Raw genomic sequence first — 24,872 nt, 5'->3', positions numbered from 1 at the left:
CATACCGCCATCCCAAATAACCATCTACCCTCTCTCTCTTCTAAAATTGGCACGTAGAATTCAATATTAAGAATTCTCAAGATTAAGTAGTAGCTTTATCTATCAAATCAATCCACAAAAAAGCTTGAGTTTTCTTTCCCTGGTTGGTGTGACACATTCAAGGCTCACTTCATATTTCTACTCCTCTTTCTATCCCAGGGCCCCAAGACAGCAGATTTCACTCCCTTCATTACCAGCACAGCACCTTGCACACATCTCTACACAGCTCTTCCTATAGTGAATTTCAAGTATTTGTTTATATTTTGTCTATCCACATCTATATTTTGATAACCTTGTTGGCACAGACCATATCTTGTTTATGTTTCTTACCTAATGCCAGCTCAGTCTGATGCATAGGGGGGCCTAATCCATACTGAGTTAATCTAGAGCCTTAAAAGTAAGCCCAAGCCCTTTACTCCCAACTTCACCCTGTTGGCTCAGTCCAATGTTCTCCTCTTCAATTATGATCAGCAGCCCCAGGCATCCTTCCTTCTCTCACCAGCTCCACTGGATACCCAGTATCTCACCCGGTCTCAACCACCACTCATGCCTCTGCTCTGTCCTTTAACCTCAAAGAGACATATCCTGGCATTTAAAAATATGGGCAGAGGAAGATGAGGAAAGGAAAAAAAAAGAGAGAGCTTCAAGAAGAATGGCATGGTCAACAATGACAAATGTAGTACGAGATAAAGAGAATAGTTGAAATGTCTAATTTATTGAGACCTACTGTGCTCCAAGCTCAAAGGAGATGTAAAGGGGAGAGAAATCAACAAGGTACAGGAGGCTCTTTCCCTCTACCTTGCATGCTACTATGGGGCCTTGCATTCTACCATGCTGTACGTGCTGCAGACAATCAGTGAGTAAATAACCAATGTAATTACAGCTCACAAAGAGTGCCACAAAGGAAAGGAGGCAGGGAGATAAGATGATGATGATGATGCCAGTAATAGTAAGAAGTTACCCATAGTTAGTGTGAAATAGCTACTATATGTCAAGCCTTGTTCTAACTGCTACGAGTATGTAATCTTGTTTAATCCTTACAAGCACCCTAGAAAACAGGGATAATTATTTTCTCCTTTGTAGATGAGAAACTGAAGCACAGAGAAGTTAAGTAACATCTTTCAATGGCTAGCTTTGTTTAATGAGCAACTCAGCTATAATTGTTAAGAATGAGAAAATCAAATCTGATGTGTCATGGAATAAAAGTTTATAAATGAACTTGTAATAATTTCAAAAATCCTTTTTAACAATTTTGAACCTTCAAGTCGTGTTAAATTAAGTAATAGATACTTATTAAATGTCTGGGCCATTTCTAAGTCAGTTAAAACACTGAAACACTAATTATTAAGCATAAATTTAAGTTTATACATTTAATATATTTTTATATGGTATGGAGAAGCTAAATATATTTGGGTTTGTAAATAAACAAAAAATTTTGTTACGAGGAAACATGGTTCTAAAAATTATGAAATGGTTACCATTGACAAAATGTTGATATAAAACAGTTCAAAGTTGCTTATGTCCTAGGTTTTCATGATAAATTAAGGTTACCACAGTTTTAAAAATCTAATTAACATATGGTAATTAAAACAACTCCTTACGCAAGGAAAGTAAGACATGTTTTTGGTAAGTGAAGCTTACATGAAAGATGTGTTTTAGTTAAGGGAAACAAAAGGAATTTTTGTCCTGAAATAGGATGATTAGTTGTCCCAAAATGAAAAAGAGAAAAGGTTGTAGAAAGTTTATGAAAGATGAATCTTGTGAAAAGAATTTTATGTGCAATTAAGCTGGCTAAAATTGGAAGGGAATTATAAGTTTTTTCTAAAAACAGCATTACTATCAAAATTACACTAGTACGAAACGAGAATTTGGTTTTCTCCTTTAAACAAGATTTTTCTGGGGCATAGGTTCTCAGGACCTCCTGAGACTATATCATGGGGAAAATTTTTTAAAGATTTTTCTGTAATATAATAAGAGATAGTAAAAGATTTTTTGTTCACCTTTTGAGTAAACTGCAAAAGGTGAGAGTGGGAGGGGAGAGAAAGAGAAACAGATTTACATGCTTCATGATGTCTTTTGTAGGTCTTTTAATTATTTGGAAAATTAGGTCTTCCCTCTATCAAAGAGTAAAGGTTTTTGCTTTTTAAAACTTTCAATTATCAATTTGGCTAAATGAATGATTATTATTTCAGAGTGATCTGTGATCCTATTTTGATCAAGTATTTTAAACCTTTGACATATCTGACAGGCTTCCCAACATCAGATTTCAAAAGAAAAATTAAGTCTTTTTGACTTCAAACTAACCTTCGGATGCTACAGAGAGCCCTTGAAGCATTCAAAAGAGATATAATAAATAGGCTTATTTGATATGTTTAATTATATGGGAAGCATTGTCAAATAAGAAATGATGTTTAGCCTTTTTCTCAGTTATATTGTTTTCCAAAAATAGTATGAGATTTCTAAAATTCTGACATGTCATGGTATATGTTATCAGTCATGGTACTATGGTTATTATGTTATATTATTGTAGGCCACATAAAAAATTAAATTTTCTTGTCAATTATGTCTTTAATTATAACCATTTTAGGTCTTGTTGTCTCTAGTTAATTGATTAATTCTGCTGCCTTTTCTGAAAGCTCTTTACAAGCAATTATAATCCTGAAGTGTTATATCTTCAAGGAGGTTCATGGAAAGGATGGAAAGGACCCTGACAAGCACTTTTGAATACAGGTTTCTGATTACTTTAGGATCATATCAGAACTCTAATGAAGAAACTGGTTTATAAAATTGCTTACCCAAGCAGACTAGAATTAATTAAATACCAAGGAAATATGTTTGCAGATTTTCATACTAAGTTTATAAGTACTGAAATTGTTACGATATGCAATTCCAATAAACTCCATGGTCCGGATCAAATTACCTATGATAACATATTTAACAAAGAGTGCTATACACCTAAATTGAGAAACAAAACTGGAATTTAAGAGGCTATAAACCCAATGTTAAGCATGGACTCAGGGAGCCTGGACTGCTTCCTGAGTCCCTGAAGCTTCAATGTAGGCTTTCCACTCCATGACTCATCATGGAAGAGATACAATGATCCAAATTATGGGAAAAAATATTGGTGTGGTAACTATTCTAAATTTCTGTAATGGTTGATGATTAATTTTTGATTTGTCAAAGCCATAATCCTGATAAGACAACCAAAACTTCAGGTACATTTCTTCAATCTGATGGGTCATTTATAAAGGGATTTCATTCAATTGCCATTTTCACTGCATGTTTTCTGGTTGTACAGAAGCTTTCCCATATAGGAAGGCTACAAGAGTAGCTAAAAAGTTATTAGAAAATGTGTTTCCCTCATGGCGTATTCCTGGAGAAAATTCCAGCAATAGATCTACTTGTTTCACTGGACAAGTTGTAAAACAGTTAAATAAGGTATTATGGATACAGTCACATTAAGTAAAGCAAACTGAATCAACTAGATTGCCTCAGTCAAAGATATTATAGATTGATTACAACCAAATCCACTTCCAGTGGGAAACATAAGTTGATCCCTTATGGAATAGTTACTGGAAGGCCTATTTCCCTAATAATAGAAACTCATGTATGTTCTGCTCCTAACCTCTGGTATGACTAAATGCTGCAAGGCTTTAATGCCTTATGCCAAAGTGTATTTTTACCAAGTAAAAGAAACTTTTCATGAACCACCAACTTAAGAAAATCAAACCCTTCATAATCTACAACCTGGAGACCGGGTTTTCTGGGAATGATATTAGAGGAAGACTGCCCTTGCCACCAACACTGCAGCAAAACGCTGGGACACTGAACGTTGGGCCTGTAATCACACAACTCAGAGTGGCCCCTTCAGACTCTTGGAACTGTACACCTGTTGGAGACCTTAAGGTACAGCTAATCAGAGAAGTCTCTCCCCAGAAGCAGACAGCATCCTAGACATGGACAACTTTCCCAAGATCATGGATCAAGAATTCTCTGCCATCAGAAAACTTTTACCTCTCTTAATTTTTTACCTTTTCCTTGCTTATGCCTCTATGAACAATATAATTGGGAAAGGGGCCTTGTGTGCACCGATGGGGTATGCTTTTATTTGTGGAGGATTTTGCAGCCAACTTTATACCTGAGCAACTTATGCCTTGATGGATAGAAGATGAAGGGCCAATATGGGCTAGAAATTTTAATAGTACCTTTGTTGCTCCATCATCAGTCAGAAACAGAACATTTTTTCACTCCTCTTAACCTACATCTTAGGTTAAAAGAACATTGCCAGGAAGTCTTCACTCTTCTGGATGGGCATCATTTCTTAGGTCTCTTTTCCCATGGCCTGAAATAAATATAAATGAGGCAGTGCTTACAAATGTATCACTCATTATAGGCTCTACAGCAGGTTCAACTGCAAAGGCTATGGTTGCACAACAGACTTCTTTAAATTCTCTTTCTAAAGTTTTATTAGATAATAAAATTGCTCTAGATTAACCATGAAAAGAGAGGAATCTGTGCAGTTTTTGACACTTATTACACATAGATGAATACATCAGGTATTATAGAGACTCAGTCACAGGGGATTAACCAACAAGCTGCTTAGTTAAAATAGGTAGATTCCTCATCTGGTTCATTCTTTGATCTATTTGATTTTGATTGGTTTTGTTCATGGGAAACCTGGCTAAGAAGCATACTCCAAACTCTTGGTATTATCCTGTTGATAGCCATAATAGTAGTCTCCCTGATGTGCCATATTCTCTCAAAAGTTTTAAATGTGTACATGCAGCCATCTGTAGAATGCCAAATGGTCCCTCTTCAGCTAGAACAACAAAAACCCAAAGACATGTGATCATGAGGACACTACCGTAACCTATGCTTGACTTGTTGAGACTAGAACCCCAAAATGATGGTAACTAAGAATAGCAACAAAGCTCTAAGTTTTGGTCATGCTCTCATCTAACATTTGTTAAACAAAATTATGAGAGGCCACTGTTTTGAACTGAACTCATGCACTAGGCCCTAACACACTACACTAACCCAACTTGGAGTCACTTATGCTATGTTCCACATAATCAAACCAAAGCCTTAAAGAAGCAAACAGATCTCAAAACAGATGGGAGCTGAGACCAAATAAGACTTATGAATTCTATACTGAGACCAAATAAGTCTGTTCATTTACAATAATGACAGAAAGTGACATTATGCTTAAAGTTTGTGGTATAATTAAGAGGTTGAAGGGGTCATTGTTAAGTTCAGTTTGGCCTAAAGCTGCCTCCCTATGTATTTTAACTTTTGCCTAAAGGTTTCTCCATGCATAGTGAGCTATAACCTAACTTGATATGTAAACAGACTGTAACCTACTCTTGTAACAAGTAGCCAATCACAGGTAGCAAACTGTTCAAACCAGGTTCAAATAAGGCAAACACCCAGCTGTAACCAATCCAACTGTTTCAGTACCTCGCTTCCATTTTTTAATGTCACATTCCTTTTTCTGTCCATAAAATGATCTGACCACGCTGCAGCACCAGAATTGCTCCAAACCTATTTTGGTTCTGAGGGCTGTCTGATGTGCAAATCATTCTTTGCTCAGTTAAACTCCATTAAATTTAATTTGTCTAAAGTTTTTCTAATAACAACTGAATGAGATCATGAATTCTGACAGATATGAAATTCCACTGGTGTAAAACATTAGTAAACATGTTTAATGAAACTCATGAAGAAAAAACATGTTCATTCCAAAACACTGGCCCACACCCTAAATATTGAAAATTTGATCTCCTTTGAGAAACTCTAAATGGATGTGTTTCTCTTCATTAATAATAAAGATAAGAAGGACAATCTACATTGCATTGGATGGGTTACTTGCATCACTCAAAATGAGCTTAACAATTTACTCAGTTTTGAAAAGTAAATTCAGTCTTCCTATAAAAGGCTAAAATTTGTTGACCTATGGGTAATCATAAAAGAAAATTTTCTTAAAACAAACGTAAGCTCCACTGGGCAGAAAAGACCATGTACTCTGAATTAAAGAAAGACTGTATTATGGTTAGAAAAAATTTAGAACTAAGTACATTATACTAAAATACCTAAAGTTTATATATGGCAGGCCAGGCATGGCGGCTCATGCCTGTAAATCCTAGAACTTCGGGAAGCTAAGGTAGGAGGACTGGTTGAGGCCAGGAGTTCAAGACCAGCCTGGAAAACACAGAGAGACGTCTCTACAAAAATTAAAAAAAAAAATTACCTGGGCGTGGTAGCATTTGCTCACAGACCTAGCTACTTGAGAGGCTGAGAGGGGAGAACAGCTTGAGCCCAGAAGTCCAAGGCTGCAGTGAGCTATGATCATGCTACTGCACTCCAGCCTAGGTGACAGTGAGAGACGCTGTCTCTAAAAAATTAAAATAAAAATTATATAAGAGAACAATTACAGTATTCTTCTGATTATCTAAGAACTTGCTATTTTAATCTAGATGTTTTAGATTTAATCTATTTTATTGATCAAACTACTCTTGAATGATCACAAATCACTATGTTTTTACCACATTGCCAATCTGAAATATGAACAAACAAGACTGGCTGAGAATTGGGTAGAACAATTATGAAGAAACCATATGAAAAGGTGAAAAAAGAAAGCAGCAAGAAGGTCCAATAAAACAGGACACATTTTTCTTACAATGTTATTATATATTTAATCCATGTTTCTCATGATGAGATGCTTAAAGGCCTAAAAGTTACTTGGGAGTTTTGCATTACAAAATATCACAATTGATCCTGTTGCTAGATTTCTGCATTACAATTAAATTTAAGAGAAGAAAGTTGGTTTCTATTAAGTGTTAGGTTTTGTAATGTATTGTTGTAAAAGGGGAAAAAATAGGAGTTAATTTAGAAAAATTCTGGGTATATATTACCAGAGTTTGTCACTCAATTTGAAATCAGAATGGAAACTAACCAAGGTAGAAGACAACACATGACTGACTTAAAAAAGACATGACTTGTGTAGATTTCTTATTGGGCTTAATTAAATTGACTGAAGTTGGCTTTCAAAAGCTTTTGTTTAACAGTGGTTTTTCAAATAAAATAACAACAAAAAATACATTCTTATTTCCATGTTTTGACAAATGTATCAGTTAGGGTTTCCTTCAGCTGCAAGCAACAGAAAAACCAACCAAGAGTAGACTGTATGATTAAGGGACTAACTTTTTTATGTTAAAAAATTTCTGATATGAGGTTGTTGAGGACTGGTACATGACTCCACGATATCATCAAGAACCCAGCGTCCTTTCAGTTTTCTGTTCCACCATTCTTGGCTTGTGGCTTTTTCTACACGGTCACAAAATAGCTGCTCTACCACCTCAAGGCTCATCTATATATAAGGCAGGGGCTTCTTAGTTTATCTCTTTAAAAATGATGTTTCAAAGTTTCATAACAACTGTTTTCATCTTACTGGTCGAGAATTGGGTCACAAGGTTACTTGTAATGGAAAGATGGTTGGAAACCTAAATGTTTTAGTTTTCAAGTTATGATGAAGGAAAAGACAAGAATGAAAGATTGTGAATGGCTTTTGAGTAGCTAGGCTACTGTGTCTGCTTCTGTGGGCAAGGGGATAAGGATGTTTATAGAAAATATTAATATGTGATTGAAATCATTTCCAAATTACAAGAAGAGAATTTGTTTAGCAAATACTGACAATATGTGTTATTGTCTGGCCTTATTAAGGCATATCTAAATCTTTTAGTGAGTCCATGTAAAAGTCATTTTCTTACCACTCAGATGGTTTCTCTAAATTGCTGTGCTCCTGCTATGATTTGACCTTTGGCTGAGATGCTTTTTCAAATGCTTTTAGCTAAGCCCTGCATACATCTAGACACTCAAGCTTCAGGATAGTACAGATTTCAGCCCCATTACCCCTTTTCCAAGCTACAGCAGAAAAACCAAAACAAATATTGCAGATTTGTCCAGTTCTCTTAAGTATCAGCTAGGGAAGCAGGAAAAGTCCTCTCTATTATGTGGTGATTCTCCATATTAGAATCACCTAGGAATCTTTTAAGATATGCTGATACCCTAATATTTTTAAGGAGCTCTCTCTAGATGATTCTAGCGTGCAGCTAATGTGGAAAACTAGGCATTTGGAGAAAGAAGAGAAAAAGTTAGAAATAGCATGTAAAACCTTGAGCATGTTATTGAACCTCTTTAAACTCACTTCTCTCATTGTTACTTACATGAGTTAATCCAAATAAGTTTAGTTTGTTGTTTGGCTTACAGTAAACACTTAATAAATATTAGTCATTATTAATATTGTTTTATCAAAGTTCATATTTTTTCATCATTTTATTTGTGAGTAAATGGGGTTTCTCCAGGAAGCAAAAATATGTAAGACCATAGATCTTGAAGGCAGAGCTTGAAGACAGCAAAATTTGGCATTCAAATCCCAGCTTGACCACTTAGTAGTTAATCTGACATTGAGCAGGCAAGCATTTGATCTGAGTCTCGGTTTTCTCATCTATTAAATGGGAGTGATACTTACCTCTCAGGTTGTGAAGACTAAAAGATACTATGTATGCTAAAGGATAATTTTCAAAAAAGTAAAATTATGACCCTTCTACAGTTATAAAAGAAACATATGTCAAAGATTTTATTTCAACTCTTTAATTACTGAGGGAACCACTAATATAGTAAGATCTGTTCAAATGAGAATTTGACTTATAGAGCTTTATAATCAACCAGTCAAAATTTGTTTGCTTTGGTATGAATAAGAATTTGCTGCATTGTCAGCAGTTTTCAACAATTTAACAGCTACCTCTGCAGAGCTGCAAAATAACCTAGTCAATGGAAAGTCAAGGTGTGAATTCTTGGAATCAGATAATCCAGGACTCCACTATAATGCCCAGCACTCCACTGAAAGACACCAGTGATCCTCTTTGCCCATTTTCTGAGTCCTGACAAGTATATAAAGCACAAGGCAGAGTGTACTTGCCATGGAGTCAGTGATGATTACATGGTGGCTGCATTCATTATCCTTGAGTCCTGACAAGTATATAAAGCACAAGGCAGAGTGTACTTGCCATGGAGTCAGTGACGATTACATGGTGGCTGCATTCATTATCCTTGAATAACATGATTATTTACCTAGAAAATCCAAACAAATCAACAAAATAAATGTATTATGACAGATAGGACAATTACAATCATTAAAATTTATCATTACTGTGACTCTTGAGTTCATGCTTCACATTCTTCCCTTCACTGTAAACATACCAATAATAACATTTTTAAAAATATATAAAGAAAAGTCATAGGCATATTCAAAAGCAGGATAATAGATCACATGCAGCACGATGCCAGAACTGAAGCCTCAGGCAGTGTAGGCAGCCAAGAGTTGGACTCACGTGGGGTGACAGAGCAAAGCGTTCTTCATAAAGCTGGAAGCAAGGACAGTGTTCCCTTTGCCAGCTCAGTGACTGGATCTCTAATATCCCCAAAGACACCAAGCCACAGGAGTCCAAGCCACCAACTAAGACCATGCCCTGGTCTAGAGATGGTGGGGGGAGAGTTGGTGAAGGCAACCAAAAAACTGATATCCAAGGAATCTTGAAGAGGAGGGAGATGAAAACTCCCACACAAGCTGAACCTGCAAACTAAAGCTTCGAAGAAAAGGAGAAAAATTAACCCTAAGAAAGAGCAAATAAACTTATCCAGGGCATTAATAGTTAACAGAATATGATGCAGAATTGTGGAAAAATAATGACATGGAAAACACGGTAAAAGAAGGGAAATCTTTCAAGGGAAGGTAAATGTCTTGAAGACTGATTTGCTCATTCGTGATTAGCTCTCAGCTCCAGTTTCACCCTATGCTTTCCCCCTATTGCAGGGAAGCAGAATCTGCTTACACCAGCGTCTTTTCCAAACCTTCCTTTCAGCTGTCTCTCAAAGAGAATTTGGCATTCTGGGAAGCAATGGGAGGCACTGGAAAAAACTGGAAATGAGGAGGATTTCTTCTCTTCTTGAAGTAGCTCTGATAAACATGGTGGCAGCAGTAACAGCAGCAGGCAAGCCTGAGGCCTGGACATCTGCTCAGGCAACATGGTTCAGACAGTAGATGCAGTAGCAGGTACCCCAACAACCTCAGCGGGACAGTTTCCCTAGGCTGCAACAGGGACAGCGGCTGATGACTTTTGGATCCTGGATACCTGTAGCATCAGCAAGAGCGCTAATTCCCTGCTTCCTGTAAAGCAGCTGCAGTGGGGTTCCAGCGGCATCAGGGGCACAATGACTGTGGGCTCTGGGTAGCAGCATCTTCCTTTCTGCTTCTCCTGCACTAGTATAGTGGTAACTTCTGGAAGTTACTATCTCTAGGTAACAGATCTTCCCTCTTTTGCTCCTCCAGCCCTTCCAACATATTTGCAGCCAGTTTTCTGTCCTACATTCTGTCTGTTGATTCTGATTGCCTGAGGAGACACTGACAGAGTTGGCTATGCCTGCAGAATACGGATGACAGATGTGTTGAAAAATCAGAGAAGCTATGATAGTTAAAGAACTATAATGCCAGCAGGAATTGATCTGTCGTGCTAAAAACAAACAAACAAAAACATTACAAATGTATCTGCGTGTCTATAGACAGGAGGCTAGAAATGACTTGCTCTGGTTATGATTACAGATAATTTTTATTAGGCGAGAACTTCACAAATGCTAGAACTAGCCTATGTAAGCTCAAATCCCAGTTCTCCCAACTTCTATCAGTATAGCATTGGGCAGATTTCTTAATCACTCTCTGACTCTTTTTCTCTAAATGCAAAGTGGTTGAAATAGTATCTCAAAAAGTTATGGAAAAAAAGTGAGTCAATAAATTTTTTAAAATGGAGAAGAGAGACTGGTTCATGGTACTCTACAAGTGGTTTTCTAAAATGTTTTTCTTTATCCAGATCTTTACTGGTTAAAAAAAAAAAGAATGAGGATAATAATTTTTTAACCAATAAATAAATAAAATGTTTGTATTTATTTTCCAATTTTAATAAAGGATATATATTACTACTGACCAGAAAATGTCATATATAAAAAGACAAACATGGCATTCCATAAAAAATGAACATAAATTATCTTAAAATTATTGCCAAATTTGTGATTTCTACAGTATTACAGGGTTGCAAAGCTTCTTGGAAGATAAACTAGACTCCTCTAACTTTTAGCAAGTCTATTCCTCTACTTTCTTCATATCAATAGCCAACATCCTGTCATGAAAATATTCATCTGGATTCACCTAAGTCCTTCTGAATATACGTTTTCCTCCTCTCACGCAGTTTTCAAATTGTATTTAGAACATTCGATCAACATCTTACATGTAACAATATTCTCTGTATTTAAACATTATGCTGTGCCTTTTCCTATTTATTGCCAGGTGAAATAGATTTTTCTATGGTTATTCACAAAAATCTCAAAGTAAAAATGAAATGAACTGATAAACTCATGAATTAATGTGTTATGTTAGGAAGAATACTTGTTTCAAATTGTAGGGGCTGCCATGGAGGGTGGAGTGGCTTTCCTGATTGATAAATGTACAGCTTGGCCCCTTCTTTGGGATCCTCCTTTCTGCAGAGAGTTCCAGTTTTCGTGTTCTCTTTCCTGAGGGACAGTGGAGGCCTAGGGGTAAGCTGGCTTCATTCAGGAAGATCACATTAACAGGCTCGTTCAAGCGGATTTTTCAGCAGTAAACCCTTTATTTTGATTTCTGTGTTTTATCCCTGCATCTTTTACTCTCAATTTGTCCTAAAATCAGGTGGGGAAGAAAAGATAAATAGTGAAAAGATGAATAGTGATCCCCTCAAACTACAGCATGTTAACTCAGGCATATTATTTTAATTTCCACTTAAACCAGGGGCTCTTACCTGGGGTCTGCAAATGCATGCATAAACATGGATGGGAAAAGTAAATCACATCTTTATTTTTTCTAAATTTCTTTTTTTTTTTTTTTTTTTTTGGGACGGAGTCTCACTCTGTTCCCAAGGCTGGAGTGCAGTGGTTCAATCTTGGCTCACTGCAACCTCTGCCTCCCGGGTTCAAGCGATTCTCCTGCCTCAGCCTGCCAAGTAGGTGGGATTACAGGCACCTGGCACCACGCCTGGCTAATTTTTGTATTTTCAGTAGAGACGGGGTTTCACCATGTTGACAAGGCTGGTCTCAAACTCCTGACCTCAAGTGATCGGCCTGCCTCAGCCTCCCAAAGTGCTGAGATTACAGGCATGAGCCACCACGCCCAGCCTATTTTCATTAAACTTCTAACTGACATTTAGCCTTTCCTTTCATTGTGAATGTAGACAGCAAATCACCATTGTAGGAGCAGAACAAGTCACCTTGTCACCAATAGTAACCACGGATATTTTAATCTCTTATTACTGTTACTGGAGATATCTCCAAATATCATTTACTTTCATCACTACTTTGAAATTATCATCCTTACTAGACTTGCCATTAAATTGCACATGACTGCAGCCTTCCTGTCTTAGATTCCTGTGTGAGGTAGCTGGCCAGCCATCTGAAACTGCCTCTTATTGGTGCTTAACATCCACGAAGTCACTTATTCTCAATTGGTGACCCAGACATCTACATTGCCTTCCAGTAAGTGAGCTACTTTCATCATTAGACTTTTGCAAGACTGGACCACTTTCAAATGAGAACTCTTAACTCTCAATAAGAACATGCAACCTCATGTAACTCAAATAAGTGCAGGAGCTGCATGCAGACATGGCAAGTTCAAAGACATCTGACAGTTTTCAGATCACTGCAGAAGTGTGAAGTAGCTTCCTATTATTGCTAACAGATACGTATCACACAGTGTTGTAAGATCTTGAGTAGCAGAATTATTTTGTTTTTCTCTTGTGATCCCTTTTTGTACACTGGGTGTATTAAGAAGTAAACGCATGTCTAATCAATGTGCCGTACCAGTGGTACATTATTGCATTATTTTTCTATGAAAATACCACACATTTTAAAAATAAATTCAAGAAAACCATCTACAATCCCAGAAATGAGAACTATTATTTCTAAGAAGACACAGAAAGCCACATGACTCTAATGCTGGAGAGAGTGCTAAGCCAAGATACAAAATTCTGTCAATTTCCTTGAAAAAAAGAGAGCTCTACAAAGACCTGGAAACTATTCAGAACATTTTCTAAAGTGACGTCAATTTTGATGGTATCAAAGTTAAAGCATCGTTGTGATGCTGTAGCGCCCTTAAGCTCCACTAGCTCTGTCTTCTTCTAGAGCTATACCTCATCCAGTGGCATGATCTAAATAGCATCTATACATTTTTATCTCAGTCTGTTGGCTCCCTTTAGCATGACGAGATTTCACAGCCAATGAAGCTTGATTTTGAAAGCCTGTATAAATTAGCCTGCACTATGAATCTCTGAGAAATTGATGACAGCTCCTCAATGTATTTCTCTAGCCCTGACCCGTCTTATAAGCAACGTAGTCAAATACCCAATTGAGTTCTCTGATTACAATCTTCACATGAAAATATCAGATATTTCAAAACCAACAAAAGCTTTTGTCTCCCAAATATACTCCCACGCAGTCCTTGCTCAACGTATAAATGCATGTTCATCTACCCAATTGCTTAAATCAGAATGGTGGGAGTTATTTTTTCTTGAGTCTGCTTTTTCCCTCACTGCCTTTCCAGATGCAAATTTCCAAAGCATTATCAGGTTCTTCTACTGTTTCTACTTCCAAAATATAGTGCAAATCTGTCCACATGATTGCACCTCCACTGCCATCACACTGACCCAAACTATAGTCATTCTTGACTGACTCTGACATATTCATTCATTCACTTATCACACACTCACTCATACAGTTTCTATATATGCTAAGCACAACTGCCTCCTAGTTGTTCTCCATCCTCTTGCCCTATTATCTATCCTGCACCCAGCAGCCTCACAGATTGTTGTCAATACACAAATCATGATGTTGCCCTGCTTAGAACTCTCCAGTGGCTTTCATTGAACCTGTTACTGTGTCCTACAAAGCTTGGCCCTGCCTACTTTGTTTCTAGCAATAAGAAGCCACCTTCAAGGAACCAGGCCCTCATCCTATTCTCCTTCATTCATTGTGGTTCAGCCATAATGGCCTTACTTCAATTGCTTAAGCAAGCTAAGAATTCCCACCTCCTAGCCTCTGCACTCTCTGCATGCTCTGCTTAGAATAACTTTTACATTTCTGGCCTCTTCTAAGCATTCAGATTTCAGTAACAATGTTCCCTCCTAGTATAAGTCACTCTCTCCAAAATCCAGCCATCTTCATCCTGAGTTTATCATTTAATGGTTTTATTTCCTTCCCAATGATCAGCCCTATATAAAACTGTCTTATTTGTTTACTTGTTCAATTATTTGCCTCCCACACCAGAGTAGCAATTCCATGAAAGCTGGGATATTTTCTGACTCATATAAAGAACCCTATCTAGATCACATATTCAATTAGTCAGCAAATAGCACCTAAACATTAAGAAGGCCAAAAAAGTTTTAATAGCAAACATATGAGGACATATATTTCAATATGAAAAATGTTACCAATATATATATAGGATATATCCATTTCCTATACCAAAATGTGTTATTAAAGAACTATAAAATATTTTTAAATTGAGTATTTTTAAAGCACATCGTTTAGATACTATAATCAATCCATTTGTTTCTTAGTTCTCTATTGCTAAGTAATAAATCACCCTAAAATTTAGTGGCTTAAAACAACAAACATTTACTATTGAGGGTTAGGAATCTGAAAGGGGCACCACTAGGTGGCTTTGTCTCAGGGTCTCTTGTGAGATGGCCATCATCTGAAGGGACCACAGAGTCAGCTTCCAAGCTCCTGTTGGCAGGAGGCTCCAGTTTTGTACGATGTGGACCTTTCCATAGAGCTGCTCACATAACATGGTAGCTGACTTCCCCAGAGCAAAGAATCAGAGAGAGAGCACCCCAGCATACATAACCTTTTATAACTTCAGAAGCAACAACCCTCACTTCTGCCACTTCCTATTGGTCACAGAAACTGACCCTGGTAGAGAGTGGAAGAGGAACTACACAAGGCGGAGAAGGAGGTGGGGATCATTGTGGGCCGTCTTAGACACTGTTCATCACAATTTGGAATATGAAGACCACTGTCATGCTTATTGCCAAATTTTTTTCCTGAGTCAGTAACTCATGCAGCCAAGAGTAACAGAAACCCAGCAACTGGTCATTTAAACAAGGAAGAGGTGTGTATATTTTATGCCATAAGAAGTCCCGAGTAGGAGGTCCACAGTTAGTACAGTAGGTCAAGAGCACCTTCAAAGAGTCTTCTGGCTTCTCAGCTCCACCACCTGGGGTGAATGAAGCAGCACTTCCAGAGCATACTAGAAAGAGACTGTGTGGTATCAGTGACTTTCTCTTTACATCTCATTGGCCAGAACCTTGTCAAGCAACTTTTATTTGTAAGGCAAACTGGGGAACTTTTAGATATTCCAACCTCTATAATAGATGACAGCAGGGAAAAACAAGGAAAACAGGTGTTGACTGAGGGCACATTATGTGTCACGTTTCCTAAGTTCAGCTTTTGAACACCACATTTTTGGGAGGGTGGATCATAATACAATCATTTATTGGAGCTATACTGTAACACAAGAGAAGTACAGGGCCCTGTACATAGTAGGTCCTTATTATTTCTTGAATGAATGTATTATATACTAGTGTTTAATATAACTTATAAGCATTAGCCTTATACAAGCATTTCCTAAAATGACTTTGTATTGTGTTTGTATTAATTGGGAAAAACAGATTTTCCATTACTATGAAATGAAAATAGTAAAAAGCATAATAATTCTACGTGCCTTACTTTTTCTTAATTTCTAGATTTGTGTTCCAGGTTTTGATCCATGCAGGAAACACTGAGCCCATTTACACTTCAGCTCTGTGATTCCTCTGCTTCCCCCCGTGCCCCCAAACCTTCTCCTCCTATCCTACAGCCCTGCGTCACACAGAAATTCTTTTTCTATCATTGTTCTTCTTGGTTCAGAATTTGCTTTTTTAAAATAAGATAAAAAAGACAAAGTGATAGGGCAAGTTGATTACATATATTCCCTTTAGAAAAAAAAATTGATGTTATAAGAAACTAACTTTGTAAAAGGGACAACCCAAAAAACAAATTGCATTCCGAAAATACCAGGAAATGCCAACATAGCATTTTTGTACTTCAAAAAAAAGTCTTCAACTTTTATGCCAAAATAGACTTCAAAATTGAAGCTGTTAAAAATACACACTTAATTTAGTAGCTTTTAATTCACAGGGCTTTTTCATGGGTGGAGTTGCTAAGTGGTGAGTTGATTTTTGCCACAGAGGAGAAGACTGCCTCCATAAAATCAGACTTTTACTAAGAATAGACTTGTGGGCCGCAGGATAATTAAAAAGTGCTTGGCATAATTGAAGTTCTGGTGAGGAAATGATTAAAGTCATGGTTTGCATGTTGGGTGTATACAAACTACTTTAAAGCTTGGATATTGGAATGTGTAGCCTTCAAAGGATCATATTAAGATGAATAACATTTAAAATACCATTGATAAACTATATTTTTCATTTTTAAATAGAACTAGGATGACTAAAATTACATATTGAAATTATATATTGATTTGACATGAATAGTGAAACTTGCTATATCTATTAGAAATATAGAAAAGCATGTTTTTAAAAGTGTAGCTTATGTTCTTATTCAAAACAATGAAAAAAAAGTTTACTTGGCCATTTTAGCAACGATAAGACAATCTTAGTGCTGCTAAAATTAAAAGGTTCAAACATTTTCAATATTATTCAGTATCCCTAGGTTAGTGAGTTATCAAAATTTAAAGGTATTGATACTTAGTTCTTGTTACTTGTAAGAGAACTAGATACTGTTTCTCCCCCGGGCTAAATTATTTAAAGTTAAAGAATTAGGCCTTCTTTAAAGGTTAAGCAATATGATTAAGCAACAATGAATAGTGCTTAATTTGGACAATGGGATCTGGGATGAGAAGAAGCTGAAGTAATATTTTCACATCATATTCTTTGGTATTGTTTGAATTTATTTTTAATTTAAAAATTACTACTTTTGTAATTAAATTATTAATGATAAACTGAAGTTGAAAACTTTATAAGATCAAAATCCCTGAAGAAACAAAAATATAAAGCATGAAAAATAATTGCCTTTATTGAAACTTGAAAAGTAGCCTTATATGTGATATGAATAAATAAGTTTCAAAACAGTAAGATCCAATCCTAAGATTTTATTAAGCCCAAATTGAAAAACTTTTAGATTACATATTATTTTTTGCTGTAGATTTTTTAGAAAAAAATCTATCCTAATAAATCAGGAAACCCCAAATCCCTCTTCATTAAATACCAATGACTCTTGAGTATTTGGAAGGAAATACTGCCTTCTTTAGCTCTTTCACAATAATTCTGAAGTAACATTAACGTGCTTTTTTAACAGTCAAGTTCCCGGTATAAATGTGCATCCCTTCTTACGATTTACAGGGGATGTTTTAATTTGTCAATGAAAGAAATTTATAATAAATAACATAAATTTCAAATTTGGCTAATACTTTCTACAATCCCTTAAATGATTTAGGGTTTGTTTGGAATTTTTTTGTATGATTAACTTAGAGCCTCATCTAATTTCAAAGCTATTATGATTATGAGAAACTAGTGTAGGCACTTGTTTAGAACTGTAAAGGTTGACAGTGTTCTGAGTCTGTCCTAAATATGATTTTAAAATATGATAAATATTTACATCATTATGTAAATAATATAGACACTGGAAATAAAATTAACACATGAGCAACAATGCAGTAACAAAGAACACAGAAAAATTCTGTGACTTGTTAAATCAAACATCACATTCGTTCCCCAATAAACACACACAAATACACTGGAAAATAATTAGACAAACCCATAAGTTAAAATCAGACAAAAAATATAAGCAAAATAATAATTTTCTTTTTCCTAATTAAAAAAAATAAAAGGAATCTGAAACAAAATTGGTCTCCCTCGACCCCACTTTTTCCTCGTGTATTTTAGTTGATGGCACTAACTGGTACCTGATCAGCAATCTGTGCATCCCTCCCAACAAAAGCCAATGAGTCACCAAGTCATGTGGATTTCATGTTATCAAATTTCATGACTTTATCCCCTTTTCGCTATTCCTACCATTGCTACCTTCCTTGTTGTTTACTAGACTATGACACAGTCACCTATTGGGTCTCCCAGCCTCCAGTGTTCCTTCTCCCTCTTCACCCATTCTCATCCTTCCCAACAACATAGTGTTATTTCATGGTCACCAGAGTTATCTACATAAGTGAAAATTTGACCACATATGTCCTTGTTTGGACAGAATTCTAGAAAAGATGGTGTCAGGCACATTTTCTCTTTCAAAAATTCTACTTTGACAAGGAGAGAATAGACAGACAGTAAAATATCTGGATCTTAAGTCAGATGATTTAATGACATTGATCCAGTGATGATAATGTTTAAAGGGACCTCTGGGGTAAAAAAGGATCCAGGGAAACACAGCAAAAACGCTTACGCCACCCACAAAAGAAAAATAATTTGAAGGCCTCAAACATTTCTTCCGTGGGTGTCAGAAGACAGGAAGTAACATCTACAGAGCTTTGAAGGAAACAGTTGTAACTCCAAGATTTTCTTCCCACTAAAGTTTCTGCTCAGGTTTCCACATGTAAATGAAGGCAAGAAGGAAATCATGAATATGAGAACCCTAAATATATTCCAAATACAGATAATTACTGAATAAAATGTTTAAAGCATATCCTAGAAAAATTAAAGGTAAAACAAAAATAACAATTGAGTGTTGATACCAAAAAGAACATGACATCAGCTAACAATATAATTATAAATTTAAATGATTATTTTATACATGGTTACAATCTTAGTTTTTATTATTATCATTTTTAATAATAATTTAGCACATTCGTAGGTTATATAGTGATATTTCCATACATATAATATATAGTGATCAGATCAGGGTAATTAGCATATTGATCATCTCAAACATTGATCATTTGTTTGTGTTGGCAACATTCAATATCCTTTTAACTATTTGAAAGTATATATTAATATTTATTTTTATAAAAATAATAAATGAGAATTTTTAATCTCAGACTGGGAAGAAAAGATGGGAAAGTATCAAGTTCTTTATCTCCAGGAGAAAGTACTGAAACAAAATAACAAAGAACAATAGAAACAATGAAATTGGCACAATTTATCATACAAATATGAAGAAAAAATATGTAGAGGTTGCAAAAGTATGTAGAATAAAAATACTAGATATATAAGGAAAAATGGGCAGAAACACACTCTCTGTAGGAGAATTTACAGTATTAATCTATAATAGGTAAAATAGACACAATAAAGAAGATATAGAAATTTAATAATGGAGTAGAGAAAGATACTTAATAAATTCCCAACAGCAGAAATTATGAAGACTTTATTTTTACTACACAATAGTTTACCCTTATCCTCAAGGGATACAGTTTAAGACCCCCAGTGGATGCCCGAAACTGAGGACAGTACCAAACTTTATATATACTGTATTAGTCTGTTCTCACATTGCTATAAAGAAATACCTGAGACTGGGTGAAGAAAAGAGGTTTAATTGGCTTATGGTTCCACAGGTTGTGCAAGAAGCATGGCAGCATCTGCCTCGTAGGAGGCCTAGGGGAGCTTTTACTCCTGGCAGAAGGCAAAGCAGGAGCAGGTGTCTTACATGTTACAGGAGCAGGACCAAGGTTGGGGGAGGTGCCACACACTTTTCTATGATGAGATCTCACGAGAACTCGCCTGCTATCACAGAACTAGCACCTAGAGGGACAGTGTTAAACTATTCATGAGAAACAGCCCCACCTCCCACCAAGCTCTAACTCCAGCACTGGGAATTACAATTTGACATAAGATTTGGGCGGGGACACAGATCCAAACCATATCATATATTGTGCTTTTCCAATACATACATAACTATGATAAAGTTTAATTTACAAATTAGGGATAGTAAGTGACTAACAACAACAATAATAAAACAAAATAATTATATCAATATACTGTAATAAAAGTTACATGAATGTTGTCTCTCTAAAAATATCATATTGTATTGTACTCACCTGTTTTCTGACCATGGTTGACCATGAGTAACTGGAACCATAGAAAATGAAACCATGGATGAGGGGAGGATTGCTGTGATTAAAAAAATAAAGAAAGAATAACTTTAAAAACATAAATGTGAAATAAGAAAAATAAGAACAAACCAAAACCTCAAAAAAATGCAAACCACACACATGAATCTGCAACATACACACTCACTCTTAAGTGAAGTAGCCAAAAGTCATATGTCAAATTTATGAAGACTTTCATTATTAAAAAATAAAATAAATTACTACAGTGAATTAAAGTAGATGAAAAAACATAGATATATTTGTATATTCCATGTTCTGCAAGAATACACTAAAATTAAAACAAAACATTTTGTAGCTTCTGGAGGTTGCTACGAACTCACTCATTATTCTGCAAATTGAATCAAATATTCATCTTTTCCCTTATAACCTGTATGTGAGGATAAGCACAGTTGATGAAGGAAAGTTCTTCACAGAAAAATCACAGTGAATAAATGCAGAACAATGACAAAATTAGAAAAATCACTATTTTGATTCCTTAATAAAATAATGGATCTTGGCAATGATTATCGATGGCTGCTTAAAATCATTAGGTTAAAAAGTTGATCTATTTTCTCAAAACTTCTGTTCTCACTTCATTTCATTCATTTGATCTTCAGTAGTTGAACGAATCGGCTACTGAAGCTTGTGCATTCGTCGTGTAGTTCTTGTACCACGGTTTTCAGCTCCATCAGGTCATTTAAGGACTTCTCTACACTGGTTATTGTAGTTAGCCATTTGTCTAAGAAATGAGAAGAGAAGTTTAGAGAAAAAAGAGTAAAAAGAAAGGAACAAAGCCTCCAAGAACTATGGGACTATGTGAAAAGACCAAATCTACGTCTGACTGGTGTACCTGAAAGTGATGGGGAGAATGGAACCAAGGTGGAAAACACTCTGCAGGATATTATCCAGGAGAACCTCCTCAACCTAGCGAGGCAGGCCAACATTCAAATTCAGGAAATACAGAGAACGCCACAGACATACTCCCCGAGAAGAGCAACTGCAAGACACATAATTGTCAGATTCACCAAGGTGGAAATGAAGGAAAAAATGTTAAGGGCAGCCAGAGAGAAAGGTCGGGTTAACCACAAAGGGAAGCCCATCAGACTAACAGTGGATCTCTCGGCAGAAACTCTACAAGCCAGAAGAGAGTGGGGGCCAATATTCAATATTCTTAAAGAAAAGAATTTTCAACCCAGAATTTCATATCCAGTCAAACTAAGCTCCATAAGTACAGGAGAAATAAAATCCTTTATAGACAAGCAAATGCTGAGAGATTTTGTCACCATCAGGCCTGCCCTACAAGAGCTCCTGAAGGAAGCACTAAACATGGAAAGGAACAACTTGTACCAGCCACTGCAAAAACATGCCAAATTGTAAAGACCATTGATGCTAGGAAGAAACTGCATCAACTAACGAGCAAAATAACCAGCTAACGTCATAATGACAGGATCAAATTCACACATAACAATATTAACCTTAAATGTAAATGGGCTAAATGCTCTCATTAAAAGACAAAGACTGGCAAATTGGATAAAGACTCAAGACCCATCAGTGTGCTGTATTCAGGAGACCCATCTCATGTACAGAGACACACATAGGCTCAAAATAAAGGGATGGAGGAAGATCTACCAAGCAAATGAAAAACAAAACAAAACAAAAGGCAGGGGTTGCAATCCTAGTCTCTGATAAAACAGACTTTAAACCAACAAAGATCAAAAGAGACAAAGAAGGCCATTACATAATGGTAAAGGGATCAATTCAACAAGAAGAGCTAACTATCATAAATATCTATGCACCCAATACAGGAGTACCCAAATTCATAAAGCAAGTCCTTAGAGACCTACAAAGAGACTTAGACTCCCACACAACAATAATGGGAGACTTTAACACTCCACTGTCAACAAGACAGAAAGTTAACAAGGATATGCAGGAATTGAACTCAGCTCTGCACCGAGCGGACCTAACAGACATCTACAGAACTCTCCACCCCAAATCAACAGAATATACATTCTTCTCAGCACCACATCGCACTTATTCAAAAACTGACCACATAGTTGGGAGTAAAGCACTCCTCAGCAAATGTAAAAGAACAGAAATTATAACAAACTGTCTCTCAGACCACAGTGCAATCAAAATAGAACTCAGGATTAAGAAACTCACTCAAAACCACTCAACTACATGAAAACTGAACAACCTGCTCCTGAATGACTACTGGGTACATAATGAAATGAAGGCAGAAATAAAGATGTTCTTTGAAACCAATGAGAACAAAGACACAACATACCAGAATCTCTGGGACACATTTAAAGCAGTGTGTAGAGGGAAATTTATAGCACTAAATGCCCACAAGAGAAAACAGGAAAGATCTAAAATTGACACCCTAACATCACAATTAAAAGAACTAGAGAAGCAAGAGCAAACACATTCAAAAGCTAGCAGAAGGCAAGAAATAACTAAGATCAGAGCAGAACTGAAGGAAATGGAGACATAAAAAACCCTTCAAAAAATCAATGAAACCAGGAGCTAGATTTTGAAAAGATCAACAAAATTGATAAACCACTAGCAAGACTAATAAAGAAGAAAAGAGAGAAGAATCAAATAGATGCAATAAAAAATGATAAAGGGGATATCACCACCAGTCCCACAGAAATACAAACTACCATCAGAGAATACTATGAACACCTCTACACAAATAAACTAGAAAATCTAGAAGAAATGGATAAATTCCTGGACACATACACCCTCCCAAGACTAAACCAGGAAGAAGTTGAATCCCTGAATAGACCAACAACAGGCTCTGAAATTGAGGCAATAATTAATAGCCTACCAACCAAAAAAAGTCCAGGACCAGATGAATTCACAGTCAAATTCTACCAGAGGTACAAACCATTACTTCTGAAACTATTCCAATCAATAGAAAAAGACGGAATCCTCCCTAACTCATTTTATGAGCCCAACATCATCCTGATACCAAAGCCTGGCAGAGACACAACAAAAAAAGAGAATTTTAGACCAATATCCCTGATGAACATCGATGAGAAAATCCTCAATAAAATACTGGCAAACCAAATCCAGCAACACATCAAAAAGCTTATCCACCATGATCCAGTGGGCTTCATCTCTAGGATGTAAGGCTGGTTCAACACACGCAAATCAATAAATGTAATCCAGCATATAAACAGAACCAAAGACAAAAACCACATGATTATCTCAATAGATGCAGAAAAGGCCTCTGACAAATTCAACAGCCCTTCATGCTAAAAACTCTCAATAAATTCGGTATTGATGGGACGTATCTCAAAATAATAAGAGCTATCTATGACAAACCCACAGCCAATATCATACTGAATGGGCAAAAACTGGAAGTATTGCCTTTGAAAACTGGCACAAGACAGGGATACCCTCTCTCACCACTCTTATTCAACATAGTGTTGGAAGTTCTGGCCAGGGCAATCAGGCAGGAGAAAGAAATAAAGGGTATTCAATTAGGAAAAGAGGGAGTCAAATTGTCCCTGTTTGCAGATGATATGATAGTATATTTAGAAAACCCCATCGTCTCAGCCCAAAATCTCCTTAAGCTGATAAGCAACTTCAGCAAAGTCTCAGGATACAAAATCAACGTGAAAAATCACAAGCATTCCTATACACCAATAACAGACAAACAGAGAGCCAAATCATGAGTGAACTCCCATTCACAATTGCTTCAAAGAGAATAAAATACCCAGGAATCCAACTTACAAGGGATGTGAAGGACCTCTTCAAGGAGAACTACAAACCACTGCTCAACGAAATAAAAGAAGACACAAACAAATGGAAGAACATTCTATGCTCATGGATAGGAAGAATCAATATCATGAAAATGGCCATACTGCCCAAGGTAATTTGCAGATTCAATGCCCTCCCCATCAAGCTACCAATGACTTTCTTCACAGAATTGAAAAAACTACTTTAAAGTTCATATGGAATCAAAGAAGAGCCTGCATTGCCACGACAATCCTAAGCCAAAAGAACAAAGCTGGAGGCATCACGCTACCTGACTTCAAACTATACTGCAAGGCTACAGTAACCAAAACAGCATGGTACTGGTACCAAAACAGAGATATAGATCAATGGAACAGAACAGAGCCCTCAGAAATAACACCACACTTCTACAACCATCTGGTCTTTGACAAACCTGACAAAAACAAGAAATGGGGAAAGGATTCCCTACCTAATAAATGGTACTGGGAAAACTGGCTAGCCACATGTAGAAAGCTGAAAATGGATCCCTTCATTACACCTTATACAAAAATAAATTCAAGATGGATTAAAGACTTAAATGTTAGACCTAAAACCATAAAAACCCTAGAAGAAAACCTAGGCAATACCATTCAGGACATAGGCATGGGCAAGGACTTCATGTCTAAAACACCAAAAGCAATGGCAACAAAAGCCAAAACTGACAAATGGGATCTAATTAAACTAAAGAGCTGCTGCACAGCAAAAGAAACTACCATCAGAGTGAACAGGAAACCTACAGAATGCGAAAAAAATTTTGCAATCTACTCATCTGACGAAGGGCTAATATCCAGAATCTACAAAGAACTCAAACAAATTTACAAGAAAAAAACAAACAACC

At 36.3% G+C, this 24,872-nt stretch overlaps 1 protein-coding gene across 5 annotated transcripts in view; it reads right to left on the bottom strand.

Moving 5' to 3' along the window:
* ODF2L (outer dense fiber of sperm tails 2 like) overlaps window positions 1–24,872 on the bottom strand; it is a 117,779-nt gene that overhangs the window by 30,953 nt on the left and 61,954 nt on the right. Inside the window, exons 16-19 of one of the 5 annotated variants that reach the window (XR_010153379.1) lie at window positions 20,847–20,993; window positions 20,204–20,276; window positions 9,014–9,165; window positions 4,245–4,381 (exon numbers count right to left, since the gene is read on the bottom strand). Coding sequence is in view for 2 of the 5 variants with exons in the window: in XM_063799915.1 (XP_063655985.1) it covers window positions 11,750–11,799; window positions 20,204–20,276 (123 nt within the window). In the remaining 3 variants the exon portion in view is untranslated. Of the gene's footprint in view, window positions 1–4,244; window positions 4,382–9,013; window positions 9,166–11,014; window positions 11,800–20,203; window positions 20,277–20,846; window positions 20,994–24,872 lie in introns of those variants that run through there. The other 4 variants (XR_010153366.1, XR_010153375.1, XM_063799915.1 and 1 more) reach the window with 4 other exon arrangements.

The sequence above is a fragment of the Pan troglodytes genome, chromosome 1 (genome assembly GCF_028858775.2).
Source record: "Pan troglodytes isolate AG18354 chromosome 1, NHGRI_mPanTro3-v2.0_pri, whole genome shotgun sequence".
NCBI classification, from domain to species: Eukaryota; Metazoa; Chordata; class Mammalia; order Primates; family Hominidae; genus Pan; species Pan troglodytes.
Note: the sequence above shows the minus strand (reverse complement) of the source record. Positions and strands in the feature narration are given on the sequence as shown.